Source organism: Bicyclus anynana, chromosome 14 (genome assembly GCF_947172395.1).
Source record: "Bicyclus anynana chromosome 14, ilBicAnyn1.1, whole genome shotgun sequence".
NCBI lineage: Eukaryota > Metazoa > Arthropoda > Insecta > Lepidoptera > Nymphalidae > Bicyclus > Bicyclus anynana.
The window spans coordinates 14,824,586-14,846,671 of NC_069096.1; the positions used below are offsets into that span (position 1 = coordinate 14,824,586).

Consider the following 22,086-nt stretch of genomic DNA (forward strand, 5'->3'; position numbering starts at 1 on the left):
ACTGAATTTCGGTGCAAAACGTGCAAAACAACTACAGAGCAAATTACTTAATGCAAGACACAGATACACAGTCGGGGGCTCTGCAGACACATACCCAGTGCCGGATTTAGCATCTGAAAGCTGAAAAAGCTTGAGCTTAGGGCGGTAAAATTAAAGCGGCGGCAAAATTGCGGTGATAGTAGGTAGTAGGTATCAGCCCGATACTACTATTACCGCAATTTTGCCGCCTACTAGTATATATCCTATCATGGATATAGATCTATCCTTTATTAATCCACTATTAGGTATACATAGTAGTGCTATAAAAACAAAGTTTTGCTTTTTTAAGCATATAAATATACCCAATAAGTTGTAAAAATAGTCTAGAAAGTAGATTATTCCCAAAATAAATATAATTAACGTTATTGTGAACAGTGTGTTTTCAGTAGGGGCGACAAAAAAATGTATAGCTTTGGGACGGCAAATGTTATGGGGGGTTTCAATGCAAAGCTGGGTGTGAGGAGTGGTTCAGAGTTAGATTGGGGCAATTTGGTTATGGGCAACGGAACCAGAGGGGCATTTGGCTGATTTCATGGAGAAGGAGGGTCGTAAGTTCAGCACTGCCCACACCCCTGCGGGTGTAGAGAGACGAGTCAATCACAAACACATAGACAAACACGTCATCCATACAGATAAGTCACATGTATTCTGTGGCTGAGTTTCATGACCACTCTTCTCGGCTGAATTCTTAGCGTCGCAACTTGGAAGTCACTTCTCAATAACAGACTAAATGACTTTTCTTTAAGTATTTGCAGAGGCAACTTCGCAATTATTTTCTATCGAGTAATGCTAATCAAATCGTGTTCTGAAAATGGTCAGTAATACGATCTATTACAACCACAAAATTCAAAATGGTATGCGTTGTAGAGGGGAATGCCCAACCCTACCCTAACCCGGCAGTTTATTTATATCCAAAAAAATCTTGATAATTCTACTTTAATAATAAAATTATTACTTTATCAAAAAAAGTTTGCTACAACAATTTACTACATCCTCAATTTGTGCACAACAGGGACAAGCCAAGATCGTTGGCCATACAGCCAACAGCCTTTTATATGGTATTTTTTGAAGTCCTTTTTTTTTTTTTATTCAAGTACAAAACATACTTTTATTAAGCAAATTAATTAACCAGATCCTTATTTATACATCTTATTATCATCTCCATATACTTTAATATGGGGTTATACTTGGGTTCCCTGGGCCGACGTTGTATTGGCTGGTGGGCTTTCTCCTTTACTGACAACCGCAATCATTCAGCTTGATTTAACTGTAGGTATAGACAAAGTATACATATGTATAGACTTTTTTTATGTAGTATAGGCTTACGCTTGACCACAATCAAGCCTGATGGAAAGCAATGATGAGATCAAAGATGAAGCGCGCTTGCCTAGAAGATGCCTATTCACTCATGCCTTGAAGGTGCACAAATTATACGTGACAGGAAACACAGACGCCGGAAGGGCATTCCACATTTTGGCAGTTCTTATTAGGAACGTATATAGATAACATAGAGCGCCTTAATAAGTGCTGCGCAGTTCAGCTTAATGTAATAAATCATAGCGGACCTTAAAAGAGAAGCGTGTTTCAAATTAATAATGTAATTTGATTTGAATACAATATTAAACGTTGACATCATTTGGATCCTATTTGGCAGCAAAGCAAATTTTTGACGGCCTCCGTGGCGCAGTGGTATGCGCGGTGGATTTATAAGACGGAGATCCTGGGTAATGGGTTCGTACTTGGCTGGGCCGCTTGAGGTTTTCTTTATTGGTCCAGGTCTATCTAGTAGGAGGCTTCGGCCGTAGCTAAATCACCCTACCAGCAAAGAGGTACCTACCGCCAAGTAATTTAGCGTTCCAGTACGATGTCGTGTAGAAATCGAAAAGTGTATGGATTTTCATCTTACTCCTAAGAAGTTAACCCGCTTCCATCTTAGATTGTATCATCACTTACCATCAGGTGAGATTGTAGTCAAGGGTTAACTTATAAATAATAATAATAAAAAAAATTAGCTACTACTACTACTTCAAAGAAAAAATTACCTACCAGGTTAGCTAAGTAGGTAGGTACCTATTCGAATTCCTAGTTATTGTGTCAGATTGATTCGATTGTGAACGAACCAAACAAGCTAAAAAATAAAATAGTAGTTATAGTTTGGAAAAATGTACCTTCTACTAAAATATTATACTTATCTTTGCCAGACTTAGACCATTAATAAGAATGGTCTACGTTGCCAGACGGGCAAGTCTCTAATGAGTAAGTAAACACAAATCATGGCCGGCTCGTACATACTGCGAACGGAGAAGTCGCTCCAGGCGCCAAATCTTAGAGAGCGCATAAGTGATAATCCTACTCAACCGTAGAAGGTACTGCGCCTGATTTTCAATTGATCAAAGTATGGTCGAGATCTTCGCGTTTCATTCTTACTTTACACTCATAATTTGGTATAGGTATCTACATATTATTAGGAACAAACAGGAGAGGCGCCATAATTGGATCTCGCTCCATTTTAAAATTTACTTCGGGCCGGCGCTGCACAAAATTGTGCATGTGTGAGCCCAGTAGAAAGCTGCATTCGCCTCAGTTTCTGTGTTGATTTTGTAGGCATGTAACACGTCTATAACCCATAGTGTGTGATTGTGACAGTGTATATCGCTATTTGTGCACTAAAAGTGCTCAAATAATTTACGGAACCCTACATGCGCGTGGCCCCGACAGGCACATTGCCTGTTTTTAATAGATACACAACTCTACATGCGCGAATGCGACACGCACTTGGCCGGTTTTATTTCGAAGTCGGTATGAAAAGATTCCCATGAGTCACAAGGAAAATGTCGATTCCATGAGATTTTACGAGCGATCAGTGACGCGTTCGCAATATAAACAAAGTTCAGTATCATTTGTGCATCCGACTGTGGAATAGCCTGTTTTGTGCTGAACCTTTGCATTATTTTGTTTTAAAAAAATGTTTATTTTTTATCTTGTGTGAAAAAAAATTGTGATGAAACTTTGAAATATTAATGGATGTTTGTGTTCTCTGTTCAAAAGTGATCTCAATTATTTGAAAATGGAAGATAGGCTGATAGTGTTTATTGTTTTTTTATTTGTAAGAAATACATCAGGTGGAGACTTTCAACTTTGTATCAATAGAGAAGAACATCAGACGTGCAGTATCAAGGTTAGTAGTACTTATATTAATTAAAAAAAAAATTATAGGAGCGTTAGAAAGGCGGAAATTTTCTAAGCGACGGTTTGTTGGTAAACGGGCAACTATTCCTCCTGCTGTATAACAGAACATACAACGCTAAAGAAAACGAGTGTATTTCTTAATTCCTTGAGCTGTAAGGTCTCTATTTATTTACTCTTAAGTAAATTGTTTAGCAGAACGAAAATATTATGTTTATAAATTACTAGCAATCGCCACGTGGTTTCACCCACGTAGTTCTCGTTCCCGTAGGAATACGGGTATAAAATATAGCCTATAGCACGGGGGGATAGTGTATAGCTTCCCAACAGTGAAAGAATTATTCAAATCGGTTCCGTAGTTTCAGGGCCTACTAAATTCAAAAAACAAACAAATCTTTCCTCTTAATAATATTACTGTAGACTAGCCAAAGAGTGAAACTAGCAGACATCCCGCTATTTCTACCACGTACCTACAGCTCGTGCGGATCCACTTGACACCTGTCTGGAATGGCGTTTGTACTGAGTTAGTATGGTTGTGTAAAGTGTTTGGTAGCCAGGTGTCAAGTTAATGCGTGCGAGTTATAGCTTCCATTCCACCCACGTTCACGGGGGCGTCAGGACTCATACACCCAGGCCCAGATTAAGATAAATTGTAACAATCAAATTGTATCAAATAAGCAATCATCCCCTGTACCCCCCCCCCTCTATTCTTAAGTGAACTACAAAGAATTCATTTAAAAATAGCTTATAGGTTTGTTCAGGCCAAGCCATCCCCGCGTTCCATCCAACAGGAGCCTCGGCTAGTACAATATTTAATATATACTATCTATACTTGTTTGTTTGAACGCGCTAATCTCAGGAACTACGAGTCCTATTTGAAATTTTTTTCAGTGTTAGATAGCCTATTTTTCAAGAAAGGCTATATTTTATTTCCGTATTCCTACGGGAACCACGCAAAAACGCAAAAAAATACAAAGAGAAGACAAAAATAATTACATACAAAAAGTAGCTGTAAAAACAGTGAAATAAAAATATTGTTTTCGACTGACATATCGGATAAGAAACAATAATATTATAATAATTTATCACTTGGTATAAAAATTAAATATGTATAGTTCTGTGATAAAAAAGAGGTCGCCGGGTCAACTTTCAAAGTAGATATTAATAACTAGGGGACGCCCGCAACTTCGTCTACGTGCAATTCAGTTTTTCACAAATCCCGCGGGAACCAAAGATTTTTTTCGGGATAAACAGTAGCCTATACCACAGTATACATAATGTCTTTACTCTGCCTATACGTTGCACAATACTCTATCTACCAGTGAAATTCATATTATCCAACTTGTAGTATTATGAATCTGAAGATAATTTTAACCCAATAGATAGATTCACCCAATGATAATTTTATACTATAGATCGGTTACGTCCCTACAAAATCACCGCGTATAGTGATCCGAATAATAGGCTACAACACTGAGCGAGCACATGCGCAATTTCGTCTTTAATTTATGTATATATAGTTTTTACACTTCCTGAACCTAAGACCGTTATTAATGGTCTAAGTCCTGAACACACAACTCGATATTGTAGGCGAAGACGACTTTTAGGTATTATTTGTTTAAATAAAGTTCGTTGTTGACCTCAAATAACATTGAGTTGACTATAAATAAAATTTCTCTTTTAAGCGCCTCATTTTTCATGCGCTAGGAACACACCCAACGGTATTTAACTAATTGGTCCAGGTCTGGCTGGCGGGAGGCTTCGGCCGTGGCTAGTTACCACCCTACTGACAAAGACGTACTGCCAAGTGATTTAGCGTTCCGGTACGATGTCGTGTAGAAACCGAAAAGGGGTATGGATTTCCATCCTCCTCCTAATAAGTTAGCCCGCTTCCATCTTAGACTGCATCATCAATTACCATCAGATGAGATTGTAGTCAAGGGCTAACTTGTAAAGAATAAAAAAAAATAAAAAAAAAAACACTCTGGAGACGAAATATTACAGTTTTGCAAATTTCGCGCCGGAAAGAGGAAATCTACACTCGTATTCCACGAATTTAACGAATATCCTTAAACAGCGTTTCAAAAGATATGACTAACCAATATAAGTAGGTACTTATTAGTGTATGTATAGCCCAGTTATATTCTACCTATATACAAACAGTGACGGATGTAACATAAAATTTAAAATTTTATAATCCCCGAATGCCAATAATATTAAATACTGTCAGATGTGTTACTAGCGCATGAAAAATGAGGCGCTCAAAAGAGGAAATTTATACACAACTCAATGTTGGTTGTGGTCAACAACGATACTACAACACTTAAAACCATCTATAGTATAAAATTATTTTCACTACTCTTGCTCAAAAACACTGTCATATTACCACTCCACAGCGGGGCTAAACAAGCATATTAGCCTCTAGGGGCTAAAGTAATTTTGTTTCTTTAATTCTTGTCTGTTACGAGTACTAGCCTACTATAAAACGGAGGAGGTTTTATTCGAAAATTGAATCATTATAGGTAAGGCTCTGATTGTTTTGAAAAATAAATAAAAAACTTTAAATTGGAAATAAATGCAGCGTTCTTGTCTGTGGAATGCGTTAATTTTTTTATTTAATTTTTATTGAAGACATGGGACATCCTTTACGGTGTAATACCTTTGCCTTTTTCTCATGTGAAAAAAATAAGATTAAAAAACGAGAATTTAAAAAACAAATAATACACACTTGATTTATTTCAGAAAATAATTGTAAATTTGTGACCGTAACTTTCATATATTTCAACATTAATTGTTATTGTGTCTTCATCTACTGAGAATGGTGATCCTAATTTGGAGATGGATGTAATTTTCAATCTGTTACCATCAAAGTCCAGACGCATTTACTTAAATACTTACCTACGAAAAATTTAATAATTGAAGAAAACAACAACAAATGGATTCACTTACGTAAGGAGTTTTTTAAACTATTATCTCCCACGTTTACGTCATATACTCGTTATTCATCTTCACAGTAGTCGGAAATTATGTTATTATGTGTTAAAAGCATCTCCCATAATATCCAAAATTGTAGACTTTGTACATTTAATTTTCAATTAAATAAATCATTGAATATTGAACTAAACTATTTTATTTTCTCGCAATCGTAGTGAAAAGCAGAGTGTAACACGCGGGGCTAAAGCCATTTTATACTCGGTTTCTATTTAGGCGGCCCTCGACTTACGTCTCAGGCCCTAAAAATACCTCGTATATAATGGGTCTTTTTAGCCCCTTGTATAACAATCTACTATATCATTGCCGAATGCCATGAAATTATTAATTACACTCTCGATCAAGTCGTCAATATTCTCAATCAGTGTTCTTTCATTCGACCCACTCGAGTATATTTGCAAGCAATCGGTTGTTCTTTCCCACTTTCACCCCCCAACTATTAAACGGCTCAACCGGTTTTTATCAAGTCTAAGAACATTCGCCTATAAGTCACCTTTGATAAAAAAAAAAAATTGAAATCGCTTCATCCATTCGGGAACTATGGTACCATAGACCGACACGTCAAACTTACCTAATTTTCTATATTTTTAACCCCTCTTTTTGCGTCGGGGTTAAAAATATAGACAATTAGGTACCTTTGTTCGCCTCAGTTTCGACGCACTAGTGACATGTCTAATAATAATAAAAGCCTTTATTCAGAGTTCGTATATACATTCTGTTTGTCCCCTAGGACAAAGGCCTCCTCCAAACTTTTCCACAACTCCCTATCCCTTGCAGATTTTGCCCAGTTGCCTCCTGCCACCTGTCTTATTTCGTCCGCCCATCTCTGTTTTGGTCTTCCTCTTCGCCTTTGCATATGACCTGTGTACCATTGCATGACCGTTTTGCTCTATTTTTCTTTGCCTCTGATTGTGTGGCCTGCCCACTTCCATTTAAGTCTTTTGATTGCAATAGCTACTTCCTTTGTTTTTGTATGTTTTCTTATTTTGGATAATTTTACTTTATGAGAGTTTTATACCCATCATACTTCTGTTAATAGAGTTTTGGCATATTTCTAGTTTTCTACGTTGAAGTTTAGTTAGAGACCATGTTTAATACCTAATGTAAATCTTTGGTAGGCAGGGCCTTCTTGCATTAATAAAGTGCGTACCTATTTACTAACGGGATTGGTGCGTGGCATTTAATATCTAACAAGGTTATGTTATTCATTAGGTAAAATAAATATCCAATGATTAAGGAAAAAGGTGAAGTATTTACATTCTTGGTATGGTTACACAATAATATTCTCAATACCTTCATGTCATCATCGTGCATTTCAAAGACGAACCGGACGGACGCACGGAATTTGCAACATCAGAAGAGATAAACAAGGAAATAATTTATTATTTAGATAAGTATTTCAATGATTTCAACATAACGAAATCTCCGAAAAACAAAAAATAACCCAGATATTTTTGACCAAAGAATACCTACTTAAGGATAAGTTCAAAGTTTATCAATATGTAAGTGTAGTATAAGATCTATAGTTGAATTATGCGACCAGCGCAGTAACACATTTTCGGGTGTTACTTACCATGGAAGATATTAGACCTACATTGGGCATAGAGATAGAATATTGCCCCCGAATGTTTTAATCACTTTCTACATTTGCTGTTTTTTTTTTCTTTTGAGTCGCATATTTTACGTTATATTTTTTAATTTTGTTTTTAAATTTGTCTCATATTCACTTTAACATTCCCATTCCATGTTACGCTGATATCTCTTTAGATAATCATTAATCTAATATGATAAAGAAGTAAAATTTGTGATAATGGCGTAGTGTCTGAATCTACTGTACCGATTTTGAAAATTGTTTTACTAATAGTTAGCCACATTATTTGTGAGTGTCAATTATTATTCCCGTATTCCCACGAGAACTAGTAGTCCGTAAGCCGGTTCAAACCAGTCCATAGAGTCAAAGTCATAAGTCAAAGTCAAAATGAACTTTTGAAACGTCAGGTAATTAAATAATGTCACAATGTCGTAATTTTGATTTTTGATTTGATCAAGCCATAATCGGCTCACTGCTGAGCTCGAGTCTCCTCTCAGATTTAAAGGGGTTAGGGCAAAAGTCCACTACGCTGGCCCAATGCGGATTGGCAGACTTCACACACACAGAGTATTAAGAAAAATCTCTGGTATGGAGGTTTCCTCACGATGTTTTTCCTTCACCGTTTGAGAACCATGATATTTAATTTCTTAAAATGTGCACAACTAAAAAGTTGGAGGTGCATGCTCCGAACCGGATTCGAACCCACACCTTCCGGAATCGGAGATCTTATCCATTGGGTTATCACGGCTCATATGCTGTTTATTATTCCCGTATTTCCACGAGAACTGAGTCTGTAAGCCGGTCCAAGACAGTCCATAAATCAAAGTCAAAAGTCAAAGTCAAAATGAACTTTTGAAACGTCTGGTATTTAAACAATTTCATAATAAACCCAAGTGGTCCACGGAACCATCTAATAGAAAAAAAAATTAGTCCGATAAACCATACCTAAAAGGTTTCCGTTACAAAAATTCTAATAGTGTTGACCGGTTTGACATAGATATGATATCTACTGACTGGCGAGCGTTTTAAGTAGGAAATGAATTAAAATAAAGCCTGTTAGGTACAAATAAATATCGATGTTTATTTAGATACGTGTTCATACGCAAATAAAAGAAATATTTGCTTGGAGCTTGGAGTTAAAATGAGGGCATTTAACCCTAAAATCGAGTTTTTTTTTTTATTCTTTACAAGTTAGCCCTTGACCACAATCTCACCTGATGGTAAGTGATGGTGCAGTCTAAGATGGAAGCGGGCTAACTTGTTAGGAGGAGGATGAAAATCCACACCCCTTTTCGGTTTCTACACGACATCGTACCGGAACGCTAAATTGCTTGGCGGTACGTCATTGCCGGTAGGGTGGTAACTAGCCAGACCTGGACCAATTAAGAAAATCTCAATCGGCCCAGCCGGGGATCGAACCCAGGACCTCCGTCTTGTAAATCCACCGCGCATACCACTGCGCCACGGAGGTCGACAAATAAAAAATATTTTAAGCGTTCATTACCCTCAGTCAAATTATAGGTCAGGTCAGGGGGTACTGAGATAATTTTTGAAAATAAATTACATCGCTCTACCATAATCCTTTAATCGTCTATGTTACTCAGGTCAATGACGTAGCTACCCCGGGGCTCTCAAGCTCAGGGGTCCTCGAATTCTTACTAGAAAATCATATTACTAGTATCAAACCATTTCCAATATTTAAAATGCAGTCCATTTTTTTTTTAATTTGCCAGACGATTTCAGTCTCTACATGTACTTTCACTAGCCTGTAGCTAGACAAGAACCAGTTGACGTGGAATCCTATTAATCTGTACGCATGACGCAACCACAGAGAACATATACGCAACTGTGAAAGCACAAGTCCGCCATGAATGTCATCTATTCAATGTACATAATTAAAATTCGAATTGTCTGTTCCTCGACAAATAATAAGTCAAATGTCGAAGTATCAAGCTATGATTCATGATTTGCAAATTATCAAGGAAAATCGGTATAGATTTGGTCACAGAACATTCAAAACGCTACGTTTCACTTAGGATGTAGGTACGCCTAGTTCTACTATAGCTTGACAGCATAATGAGATCTAGCAGACCTACAATAATAGGGTAGTTGACTGATATCAAATCCTACTAATATTATAAATGCGAAAGTTTGTTTAGATGTATGTTTGGATGTTTGTTACTCTTTAACGCCGCTACTACTGAAGCGATTTGGCTGAAATTTGAAAGAGTAGGATGAAATCCACACTCCTTTCGATTTCTACACGACATCGTACTGGAACGCTAAATACGTACGTCTTTGTCGGTAGGGTGGTAACAAGCCACGACCGAAGCCTCCCACCAACCAGACCTGGACCTTATTAAGAAAACCGCAATCGGCCCAGCCGGGGATCGAACCTAAGACCTCCTTGTAAGTCTTGTAAATCAATCGCTCATACCACTGCGCCATGGAGGCCGTCAGCGTAAAGATCTTAGATTCCATCATCACTTACCAGCAGGTGAGATTGTAGTCAAGGGCTAACTTGTATAGAATAAATAATAAAAAAAAACGTGTCGGAACAGGCTAATTAGTTTTGAAATACGGGGCCCTTAATCATGTTCATGTAACGCGTCGTGAACCCAAGTGCGAGCGGTCCAACATTGAGCTTACGAATTGCCTCGTTGGGGCAGTCCAGTTATACCTATTAGTAGTAATTTGTATACTGAGGATTTTTTGTTTTTTTTTTTTGTATGAACAAGCGCTTAGCTGCCATCACAGATGGCAGAAAAAGGTAGAACGCGCTCGCCTGGAATATGCCTAATCACTCTTGACTTGAAGACGCCCATATTGTAGGTGGCGGAGAAAACGAATTCTGGAAGAGCATTCTAAATTCATTATGAAGAAGAGATCCTGGATTTGAGCATCACTTGTTTATCTTTGATTACAGGCATTGGGCGATCTCAATTCTGAAGACGCTGGAAGCTGCGACGTGGAATACATTCCCCGGAATAGCCCTGAATGCAAAGACGGCTTCAGTTCGACGCCAACATCGGAGCAACGATTAGGTCAAATCACTATAAAGCCTTTCATATTGGAGTCAAAATGCACCGTAAATGATAAACACAGTATTTCCGTTCCGAATATCATCTTCAGTGATATTAAATGGAAGAGTAAGTATATTTAATATTGAATTCATTTTTTTTTTATTCTTTACAAGTTAGCCCTTGACTACAATCTCACCTGATGGTAAGTGATGATGCAGTCTAAGATGGAATCGGGCTAACTTGTTATTGGGAGGATGAAAATCCACAACCCTTTCGGTTTCTACACGGCATCGTACCGGAACGCTAAATCGCTTGGCGGTACGTCTTTGCCGGTAGGGTGGTAACTAGCCACGGCCGAAGCCTCCCACCAGTCAGACTTGGACAAATTAAGAAAATCTCAATTAGGAGGCAACTAGACGCGGTGAAATGATTCGGTAATTTCTTTTGCGACTCCATGGCCGAAGGGTATCCAATTCAAATTCAATTATTATATATTAGCGGACGCCCGCGACTTCGTCCGCCCTAAGACCTCTTTAATCCAGCCCTTACCGTAGTATCGTTGTAAAAATGGAGTAACTTTTCCCTCCTATTGACATTTCCACGCTACAATCATACGCCATATTTTTTATAATATGACCAATATTCCCATTCCCCTTTTCCAATTAGTCGAGAAAGACTGTGCTGGGAGTGGATACGACAATCAACCAACGGGGTGGGGACCGAACCATCACCCCTCGGTGATGAGTCCGACCGCTCGTACCGTTGAGCTATCGAGGCTATAATGTAGATAATAGGTTAATAGACAGGTCTTAAAATAATATAATCTACCTAATCATCAAATTTTACAAAATTTAAGGTATTATCACTTCTACCTACTTCTTGTGGGTAGATAAAAGCCGATCCACTAGGCTATTCGTCATAGGGTTCTGTTTTTTCATCCTTCTTCAGTATCTAGATACCCTAGAAAATTAGTCCTATACGATTTTGTTAAGACCAGTCAACTATGCAAAGATGCAAATAATTATGTATTCTGCAGTGATACGACTTAAACTCGTACGGATTAGCTTGACACCTGGCTACCTAACACAACGAAACAAACACAATACAAATATCATTCGAACCAGGTATCAAGTTAATCCTCACGAGCTATATGTACATACTCAAAACAATAATTTGAAAAATCTTAAAATAATCTGAGTCATTCGCATTCATCACATTCGTTGTATCTACCACTGAAATAAAGTTTGTTTAACCTATACCTAAGCATTGACCTCTTTTTTGTAAGAGGTCAATGCAATATCGAGTTTTTAACTGCATACCTATGATATGATGAAATTATACATTATAAACCGAGAGCCTGCGTAGTCAGGCACACCTCATTTTAGGGAGGCTGAAAGTGTGTCAGCTTGCTCCTAGAGTTTTTTCTTTGCTATTGACGTGACCTCAGTGGTGTCACCGAGGGTTTTGGGGAGCGCAGAAGCATGATGATGATGATGAGAGCTCGACAGCAGAAGCAGAAGAGATGGACGGAACGACTCTCTAAAACAAAATCTCAAGGACATTCCCAAAATTATAGTGCAAGTATTGGAATAACTCAGTCTGATACTTGTGACTTAATTTTTTCATATTGGTTTCACACATGCGTTTTTTTAATAAACTTATGATTTTTTTAATTTGCCGGGTGATTTCAGTCTCTGGTTTCATTATTTAAACTTTGGTGTTTGGACGGCTTAAGGGCCCAGATCCTCCATTGTCCAAGTATAAAAAGTATTTTTTGATATTTTCAACTGAATATCATGAGGAGTAACGTCTCTAGTCGCCAAAACGTTGCTTCGTGGCAACTTATATAGTAGTTCTCTTTTAAATCCAAAACGGTGTATACAGAAGTGTTGCCGCGAAGATAAGTGTCTGGCTACTGGCGACATGATTGTAATATGCCGAGAAAAATTAAAAAAAGTACGTTTTGTAAAATTAAAAAAGAACCCTTGGCCACAGTCCAAACTCGAAGCTCCATAGTTGGCTTTATTTACCTATGGTAATACATAGGCTGACAAAATTTAGCCTAAAATGAGGTCAGACTGGCTACTGGCTTTCGATCCTATACGTAATATTTGCGTTGTCAACGTCAATATTGAATTAGCAAACCAGTCTCGAAAACAGATAAAATACCTCCGTCTGCATTAGAGGAACTTTTTTACAGACTTAAATTTAACTTTTAACTGTTATTGCTCCTTTTATTTTTAATAACTTGACTTTGATTACGTGACGCCACCATCTTACTAGGTGCATTAGTATAGTATATAGTTCCACTTGCCATATTAGTGGCAAGTGGAACTATATACTATACTAATGCATGCGAAAGTTTGTATGGAAGAATGGATGGATTTAATGATGTTTGTTACTCTTAATTACGCAATAATTTCTGCATGTAGTTGGCGGAAAGGCATAGATGTATATTGTAGATATGTTACTTTTATTCTGGAAAATCCATATTCTGATTTATTTTTACCCATTATAGCAATATCCTTTTGATTTCCAGAATTAAAGTTCAGGATTACGGAAATCGGGAGTATTCCTTCAAGGCACTGCAGACGCTTGGCAATGCCACATAAAAACGTGACAGTTGAGACCAAAACTGTGACGAAACTACACTACGATTGTTATAAGTCCATCACAGACGGCAGCTTGAACACTGGAACTATCCATGTTTTGGATGTGGAGGCTACAGATGGCGTTGATGTAGATCAGAGGAAGTTTTTATTTTATCTACCTGCTCTTCAAATGTTGGGTGAGTGTAATCTTTTTATTATTTTATTGTTTACTAGCTGATGCCGCGCGGTTTCACCAGCGTGGTTCCCGTTCCCGTAAAAATACGGGGATGATTTATAGCCTATAACCTTCCTCGATAAATGGGCTATCTATCACTGAAATAATTTTTCAAATTGGACCAGTAGTTCCTGAGATTAGAGATTTATAATATTAGTATAGCCGTGCCATGACATTATACTGTATCCAGTGGCTTACATAGGGTTGTCGATCAGAGTATCAGTAACCAAACCGGAAAAATGTGTATTTGATAGGCATTAACAAAAACCTTTCTTAAAGTATGCAGTACTTTAATGCACGTATGAAGTGCACTGTGTGTGACTCGCATCTTGAGATTGGTATTAGTTAGTCATAACACTCATTTAAATGCCAGTACATTTACATACAAATTATTCTGGTATTTAAATATTTTTAAGGCTTAAAAATTCTGAGAAATGCATTAGCTAATAAAAAACACTGTATCTCGACTGGTTTTTTTTGGCTAAAAAACAAATTGTGATTTCTCTAAAATAGATAAATACATACGGTGATGACAAAACACTGTATCTAATAAATATCCATTGTATTCCATAGTATGGCAGGTCTGTTCCACGAACATGTAACACGATAGGTATGCAGACATCTGTATTTTTCAATTCGCTATAATCATCAATCATCAATGACCTCAGCATGTGTATTATATAACTGAGACGTGGCCATCAAAATTATTTTACGTGCGTCTGTAAATAGACTTCTATACGTTTCAGCACTTCCTTGCTGGTATTTGGTAAAGTAATATATAACAACGTATATAATATAATATTTAACTGCCTCATTGGTCCCGTGGTTAGCTGGTTTAGCTACGGACAATGAGGTCCAGGGTTCGAATCCCGGGTCAGGCCAAAAAAAAAAACAATAGGTTATTCTTACAAGGAAAATCTTAATAGCAGCCTGGAGTTGGAAAGTTGGCGGTGTTATACACCCCCGTGCCTCGGAGAGCACGTAAAGCCGTCGGTCCTGCGCCTGATCTCTCACCGGTCGTGTCGGTCTGCCGTTCCATCGGATTTCGAGAGTGAGGGAAGAGAAAGTGCACCTGTGCTTGCGCATACACTTGTGCACTATAGTATCTCCTGCGTACATGGTTAATTTCACCATGAAATTAGCCGCCGTGACCGAAAAGTCGGTCGGGAGCATATTATCTATCTATACTAATATTATAAAGAGGTTAAGTTTGTAAGTTTGTAAGTTTGTCACATTTTTTAAATGGGGTAATCTTCGGAACTACTGGTCCGATTTCAAAAATTCTTTCACCAGTAGAATGCTATATTATCGGGGAGTGCTATAGGCTATATTTTATGATATATATTCGCTGAGTTAAGACAATTTTTGTCATACAGGTCGGACCGAAAATCCTCTTAAGCAGACTTATTCGCATGCGCTGCCTTAACCATTGTGTAAAATTGAAATTAATGTATGGAGGCTTTATGTATCTTTAAAAGTTCTACAAAAAAGTCCGCGACAGAATATATTTATCTTCTATATATTAGCAGATATAGTACCTTTTGTGTTTTAAAAATTATAAATTTTATATACTTAGGTTTGCGTCATTATTTATGCTACTTAACTTAAATCCTTATCAAAATAAATTATTTAATAATCACAAGGATATTATGGAGATAAGATTTGCCCTTTATAGTATGTTAATTAGTTAAATAGTTTCGGAGATAATACAAAATTTCTAAAAGACGCAGAAATTCCGCTATATGACGCCCCGCGCTTTCAATTACATAGTTCCCGTTCCTGTGTGAATATGGGAATCAAACATAGCCTATGACACTCGCAAATAACGTAGCTTTCTATTGGTAAAACAATCTTTCAAATCGGTCCAGTAGATCCAAAGATTATAATTTTAGCATAGAAGTCTCTATTTTCCTTTGTCATCGCACCACGCTCATAGGGCTGGACCGATTTTGCTAAGGGTAGGGGTAAGGTAGGGAAGGTATAGGGTAGGGTAGGGTAGGGTACTCGTAGGGTAGGGGTTGTGTAAGAGTAGGGTAGGGGTAAAGGTAGGGTAGGGGTAGGGTGGGGTAGGGCAGGGTAGGGGAGTGTATGCCTAGGTTAGGGTTAGGGTAGGGGTAGGGAAAGGGATACGAGTAGGGTAGAAGTAGGATACAGTTAGGGTACGGGTAGAGTAGGAGGAGGGTAGAGGAGATCGATACTGAAGCCTATTTCCTATTTTTTGTCTGTCTGTTTGCCTTTTTTGCCCGGGCATCACGCTGAAACTACAGAATGAATTCAAATGATACTTAAGACGATTTGCGACCATAATACTTAGAAGGATAATAGGTAGGATACTTTTGTCGCGAAAACAAAATCAGAAATGGGTGAAGTAGGGGTAGAAAGTTTATACGGAAAGTCCTTAATTTTTCTAGGTACATTTGTAAATGTAAAATGATAAGTGGACTATTTATTAGGTAAAAGTTATAAAACTTGCAAAATAGAATGTGAAATAGGGGTTGAAAGTTGACATCGATTTTTACGCGGACGAAGTCGCGGGCGTCCGCTAGTTATTATATAACAACGCATTTTTTACAGGCACAACCACAAACGAAACAATTTGGAAACCATTTGTCTACGTAGAAAAAATGGTAACATCGATGCAACTGCGAATAGTGCCGCCACCAGTTCCGCTAAACGTCACATACCAAATAGAAGTGAAGAAGAAACCAACTGAAAACGTTGCTGGCAATAGCGATGCAGACGAAATTGTTGCCGTCGAAAGCATTGTCGCGAAAAGCTTAAATAGCACTTTGGTGGAAGAGATTTACGATTATAGTCCCACGTCACTGGGGTATTACTACTTTGTTGTAACTATAAAACAGGGTGGCTGTATGAGTTGCAACAGTGTGAAGAGTCCCCCAATTTATCTTGGTAAGTGACTTACGGTCAATGTTATCTTTACAAACTCTTTGGCATAAGAAGGCCTTGCTTTACAACTAAAATGGGTTAGATTCCCAGCTCTGAAAAAAGTAGGATTTAGTATTTGGACTACGAACCCTCCAAGTTAGGGTCCGAAGCAGTCCGAATCCAGCCTCCAAACTTTAGAGGCCTACTTTAGCCGTAGCCAGTGAAATACCAAAATTAAATTGGTAGATACATAATATATACTTATAGATTTTAGTTAATAGATTTTCATTCAAAGTAAAATGGGCTTTTCTATTAAGAGAATTTTTTTCTGATCTATTTAGTAGTGGAACCAAGTCACCTGTCCCTGTACCTGGTAATCATCGCGTCTTTGTTGGCAGTCGCTTTCGTAATGTGGATACTCTACCGCCGCTGCAACAGCGGACTACCAGGTAATTTTGTTATACAGGAAGAAATTTTTTTTAGTACGGATATTTTTATATTTTGTACATAAACAAAATTTAATGAACATGTATTTTTTCTTTTTTTTTTAACTCAAAAATAACAAAGCTATCGTTAGCTAAAGTTATTTACGTTTAAACAGAATTTGAGGGTCACCCTATCGCTGTACTAGGTAATAGGCAACTACAAAATCAGCTGGTAGGTAGGTTAGCGAGGGCCGTTGACCTTTGTGCGTTTATTTTATTTTTGTTTGATACCTATTATTTTTATAATAATTAAAGGTCGTCACTTTTGAGCTGAGTACCGATATTCCTTTCATACTTTATTGGGCTTAGGACCATCAATAATGCCTGAAGTGCATGCGTAATAATAATAATAAAAACTATGAACTTTCGATTGAAATAATGAAATACAAATGATGATTATTATTACGCAAACTTTTGCATTAAAGGCGTATTTAAAAAATTGTAATCAGCATATTTACATTAATCAATGATATCTACTTACTAAGTTTGTTTTTGTTAATTTGAAAATTTTAATCACTGTATTTTAACAATTGTTCGAAATGAAGTCCATTCCTTTCAAGGCACAACCGAGCACGTTTTAATAAAATTTTCATTTAGTTTATTTAAAACACTTGTTCCTCACATTAGGCACTGCGGGGTTCAGGATTCCTTGGGCTCGTGACCTAGGAACACTCACTCGTACATTGTGCAAGCTGCACGAAGGCGTTCATTGCTGAGCAAATACACTCGCCCCATTTCGTAATAGTCGGGATTTGAAAATCCCGACATAGTAAATGCGCAAGCGACGGCAGATTGTCTGTCACTGGTCGCCCATCGGCAATTCGGTAGGCGCCCTCAGGGATTTTTCGATCCCCTCACCTCTGCCACCCCCGTCAGTCGAAGCCGAAGCGATATGCCTACGGCCGGTATTTCTTTGTCGGCGTCTTACAAAGTGCCGCCAGCATTTGCGCAGTTTGTTTGGTAATGTGTCCATTATTTTGTTATTTCTGAGACATAAATTGATAAAAAAAAATTACATAAAATGTATCGAACTGTTTGTACATTTATGTTCTATTAATGAGACTGAACCACGAAAAAAAATATCGGTACTAAAGTCCGAATCACCCTGTATATAGCCTTACAGAAATATAATATTATGCACACACTTGACCTTTTAAGTCGTAGACAAAGAAAGAAATAGACGACTGAGTAACTTGTTGTAAGTCAAAAGATATTTACATCACATAATTATGTAGATTTTGACATCACAACACACTGAAGTAAACCATTTTTTACCAACATATTTAAGTTAAAAAAAATATTTCGCGTACGAATCACCTTGTCTCCTTTCTTTAAATAGCCTAAATGTGATCAGAGCTAGATATCCGTAACTATTACAGTTTGTCTACTGAAAGCGGGGACTAAAATCGTTCGGCAAAAAAAACAATCTTTTAAACAAATTAAAAAACCGCGTATACACATACGCGGTTTGACAATATCACTACCTGTATAAAAAAATAAATTTCAAGTATCAAACTGAGTTATTTCAATATTTACAGTATAATTTTGGGAATGCCCTACGATTTTTTTTTTCAAATTTGTAGGGTGATTTCAGTCTTAACATTCATTAGCCAAACTCTAAAAAGTACCTATTGTAGACAGAGAAGTAAATAGACAGATGGAACGCACCCATTGCGATCACCAAAATTCCAGTATATTTTCTAATTACCTACCTACAACGACCTTTTATAACTACAACATTTATTAACTTAGTGGCCACATCAACCCTATAATTAAAATATTTTTATTTTTATATATAGTAAGTGCCTAATATAAATAAGATAATAAATAAGAGAGACGTGATAGTAAATAACCTCCGCCTTCTAAACCGGTCTAAGGCATGCTCATCCAACTTTTCAGTTATGTGCATTCTAAGAAATGAAATACATATCACGTGTCTCAAACGGTGAAGGCACAGCAAAGAAATATTTTTTTAATGTGGTGAAGGAAAACCATCGTGAGGAAACCTGCATACATGAGAAATTTCTTGATTTTCTACGTGTGTACCTATCATATTGAAAGGAGATTCGTGCTTAACAGTGTGCAAAATATGGATATGGATAGTTAATGATGATGATGATGATGATGATGATGATGATGATCTAATATTATTATTTCTTTCAGCAACCCGGAAACCGCCCAAAGTATTGGTGATCTATCCTTCACAGAACACCATCCACGCGGAGTGCGTCAAATCTTTCGTCGAATACCTTCGCTCCGAATATGGGTTCGATATATTGTACGACGATGACATACAAAACACGTCCCACTGCGATCCATACTACTGGGCGGACGAAGCTATTGGAGAAGCGACTCATATAATGTACATAGTTGGGCCAAAGACAGACAGACGCGACATCAGTGGAAATTATACACATAACGCAATGTACAACGTGGACAAGCTATTGTTATCGTTTCTCAAAGCGAAACGTCCTTTACAAAATAAAAACGTTATCAACGTATACTTCGAACACTCAGACGGTATATTACCGAATGAAACGAGAAATGATCGGGCGTTCTTTTTGTTGAATGATTGGCAAAAATTGATTGCCTACTTGTCAAGAGACTTGCTGCCGAAGCAGCAGATAATGAGAACAAAACGAGGAAAAAATTTCATCGAAGATTTGACGCGAGTGAACAGGTTGTTAAAAGAACCTTCTGTAGTATGAGAGAAAATTATTTAGTACTCTTTTAAATAGAGTATTGGTTTATATACCTAATTACAGCGGCGTAACAATATGTGGGCAGTGCCAGATTAAGATTGGAATTTATCTGGAAGTCTTAGGCAATCTGTATCAAGATATCAATTTAGTTAGATACATAAAAAGTTGTAATAATTAAAACGATCCGAAATTTCGAGTGATCTTTTTTTTGGTTTCCTGGTCGGGTCTGGTTTCCTTCCTTTGTGTTTTTATCAGGGATCCGCGGCAGCGCCGCGAATCTGACCCTTTAAATCCCTGTAACTCCGAAAGTAATGATTACCTGTTACTTCTACAAAATTGCGTTACTATTAATATACTCTTAATTTATACCCAATTTAAAAAACTGTCATCATCCCTATTGTTTCTTGACGTCACGTGACGTCAAATCCCTTACAAGCGATAGACAAAAATATGAATTAGTTTGACGTTTGACGTATAGTAAGCACATCTAGTGTGTTCTTAGACCATTAATAATGGTCTAAGAGTGTGTTACTGTGTTAGTGGTTAGGGTGGTTAGTGTCGTCACAAAATAGACGACAGCGTTTTTGACGTTCGGAAAATTTAAATATTTTTTTAAATTTTCGTGATAGTTAAATGAAGTTTTTTTTAGAAATTCTTCATTTTTATTAATTGATATCTATATATTTCGGACCCTTATTCCATGTACTACACGAAATTAATATTGTTCATTTTAGATTTGACATGAGTCAACTACCCTATTGATTATAAGACTGAAAATTTCAAATGCGCACGCCTCATACAACACACACATCACACTTGATCAGGATCTAGAAAAAAAATATGCCATATTCAAAGCCTGTTGTTATGTTAGGCTCATTCGGTTGATCATTTCTTCGTATGCTTCTTCGAAAGTAAATGGCTCCGTTGATTCGAAGTATAGCTCGTGCAGATTAACTTGACACCTGGCTCGAATGATGGTTGTACTGTGTTTAGTTGTGTTTGGTATCCAGGTGTCAAGTTAATGCCCACGAGTTATATGGTAATACCTACCAACGTACTTGTAATTATTTGAATTGTGGTACTTCCACATATAAGGAGGCGAAGATCCGAGATAAACCTTTAGATAGGGTGGGTAGTAGTCAAATAATATTGAAGGATCTCAACCGAATTTAGAAATGTAGGTCAGTAATATATTTTTGTAAAAGAAATAGTAATACATATCATAATATAAAATAATATTGTTTTTCTTATTCAAAACACATATAAAAATAGTTTAAGAATTTAAAAATAAGAAATGTATTTTTTTATTAAACTATGAAGAAATTATAGGTATATGTTTTATTTATACACAAAAGGTTATTATTTTAAGTACACAAAGGTACTTCAATCAGAAAAATCAGGGACATTGTGATAAAAAAAATATACCAAAGCTGTTTCAATTGCTGTTAATAGGTTATTAGTTACAGCTAGTTTATTGTTGGCACTGTAAGTTATAAAAAGACTTTTCCAAAATATCAGGTGTCTTCGAGTAATCGGTATACAAACATGAAAAAATACCAATCAAATTAAGAACCTCCTCCTTTTGGAAGTCAGTTAAAAATATAAGTATATTATGGATAAGTTTTATAAATTATGATTATATTATTAATCTAAGTTTTCCATATTCAACAAAGCCGCCTTTTTTAGTATCCGGTTCCGCTTGTATTACTTACTTTTTAGGTTTGGAATCAAGTCTTTTAGAAATACATTTTTTTTATTCATTTAAATTAGCCATTTGCCTAACTACTTCAAGGTGTCATGCATTTATAAAATATTATATATTATAAACTATTTATTTAGCCGTTTGTGTTTTATACCTTAAAGCAAAGCGTTATATAACAACAGAGAACAAACATGTAGAGTTTGGCTAATGAAAGTAGAGACTGAAATCGCCCGCCAAATTTAAAAAATCATTCAATAAACATGCGTTTTATGATTTGTTTAAATTATTTTTTTGTTTGTGAATACATTACTACTTAGAACGTATATATTAAACTCAGTTATTCCAATAATTACACTATAATTTTTAAGAATTTACTCCAATTTTTTTAAATTTGGCGATTTGCGATTGGCGGTGATTTCAGTCTCTACTTTCATTAGCCAAACTCTAGCAACTATATCCTCTTTGTACGCCATCGGCCATAGATATTTTTTATTCTTTTATGTAGCTGACATATTATGCATATTATGTTCCTTGGTCTTGACGTTTGTGTTTGTACTCGCACTCGCCGTCGCCATCTGACCATCTGTGCTCGCCATCACAGACCACAAACGCCATCTTCATTTGACGTTTGTGCTGACCGTGTTGTTTTTGTTTT

At 36.8% G+C, this 22,086-nt stretch overlaps 1 protein-coding gene across 1 annotated transcript; it reads left to right on the plus strand.

The window, feature by feature from the left end:
- The first annotated feature begins 2,670 nt into the window (after positions 1–2,670).
- On the plus strand, positions 2,671–19,922 carry LOC112045042 (uncharacterized). The gene is made up of 6 exons (XM_024081092.2): positions 2,671–3,217; positions 10,734–10,956; positions 13,370–13,618; positions 16,231–16,566; positions 16,884–16,991; positions 19,191–19,922. The coding sequence occupies exons 1-6, from the start codon at positions 3,107–3,109 to the stop codon at positions 19,733–19,735; spliced, it is 1,572 nt and encodes a 523-aa protein (XP_023936860.2). The 5' UTR covers positions 2,671–3,106; the 3' UTR covers positions 19,736–19,922.
- Positions 19,923–22,086: the final 2,164 nt, after the last annotated feature.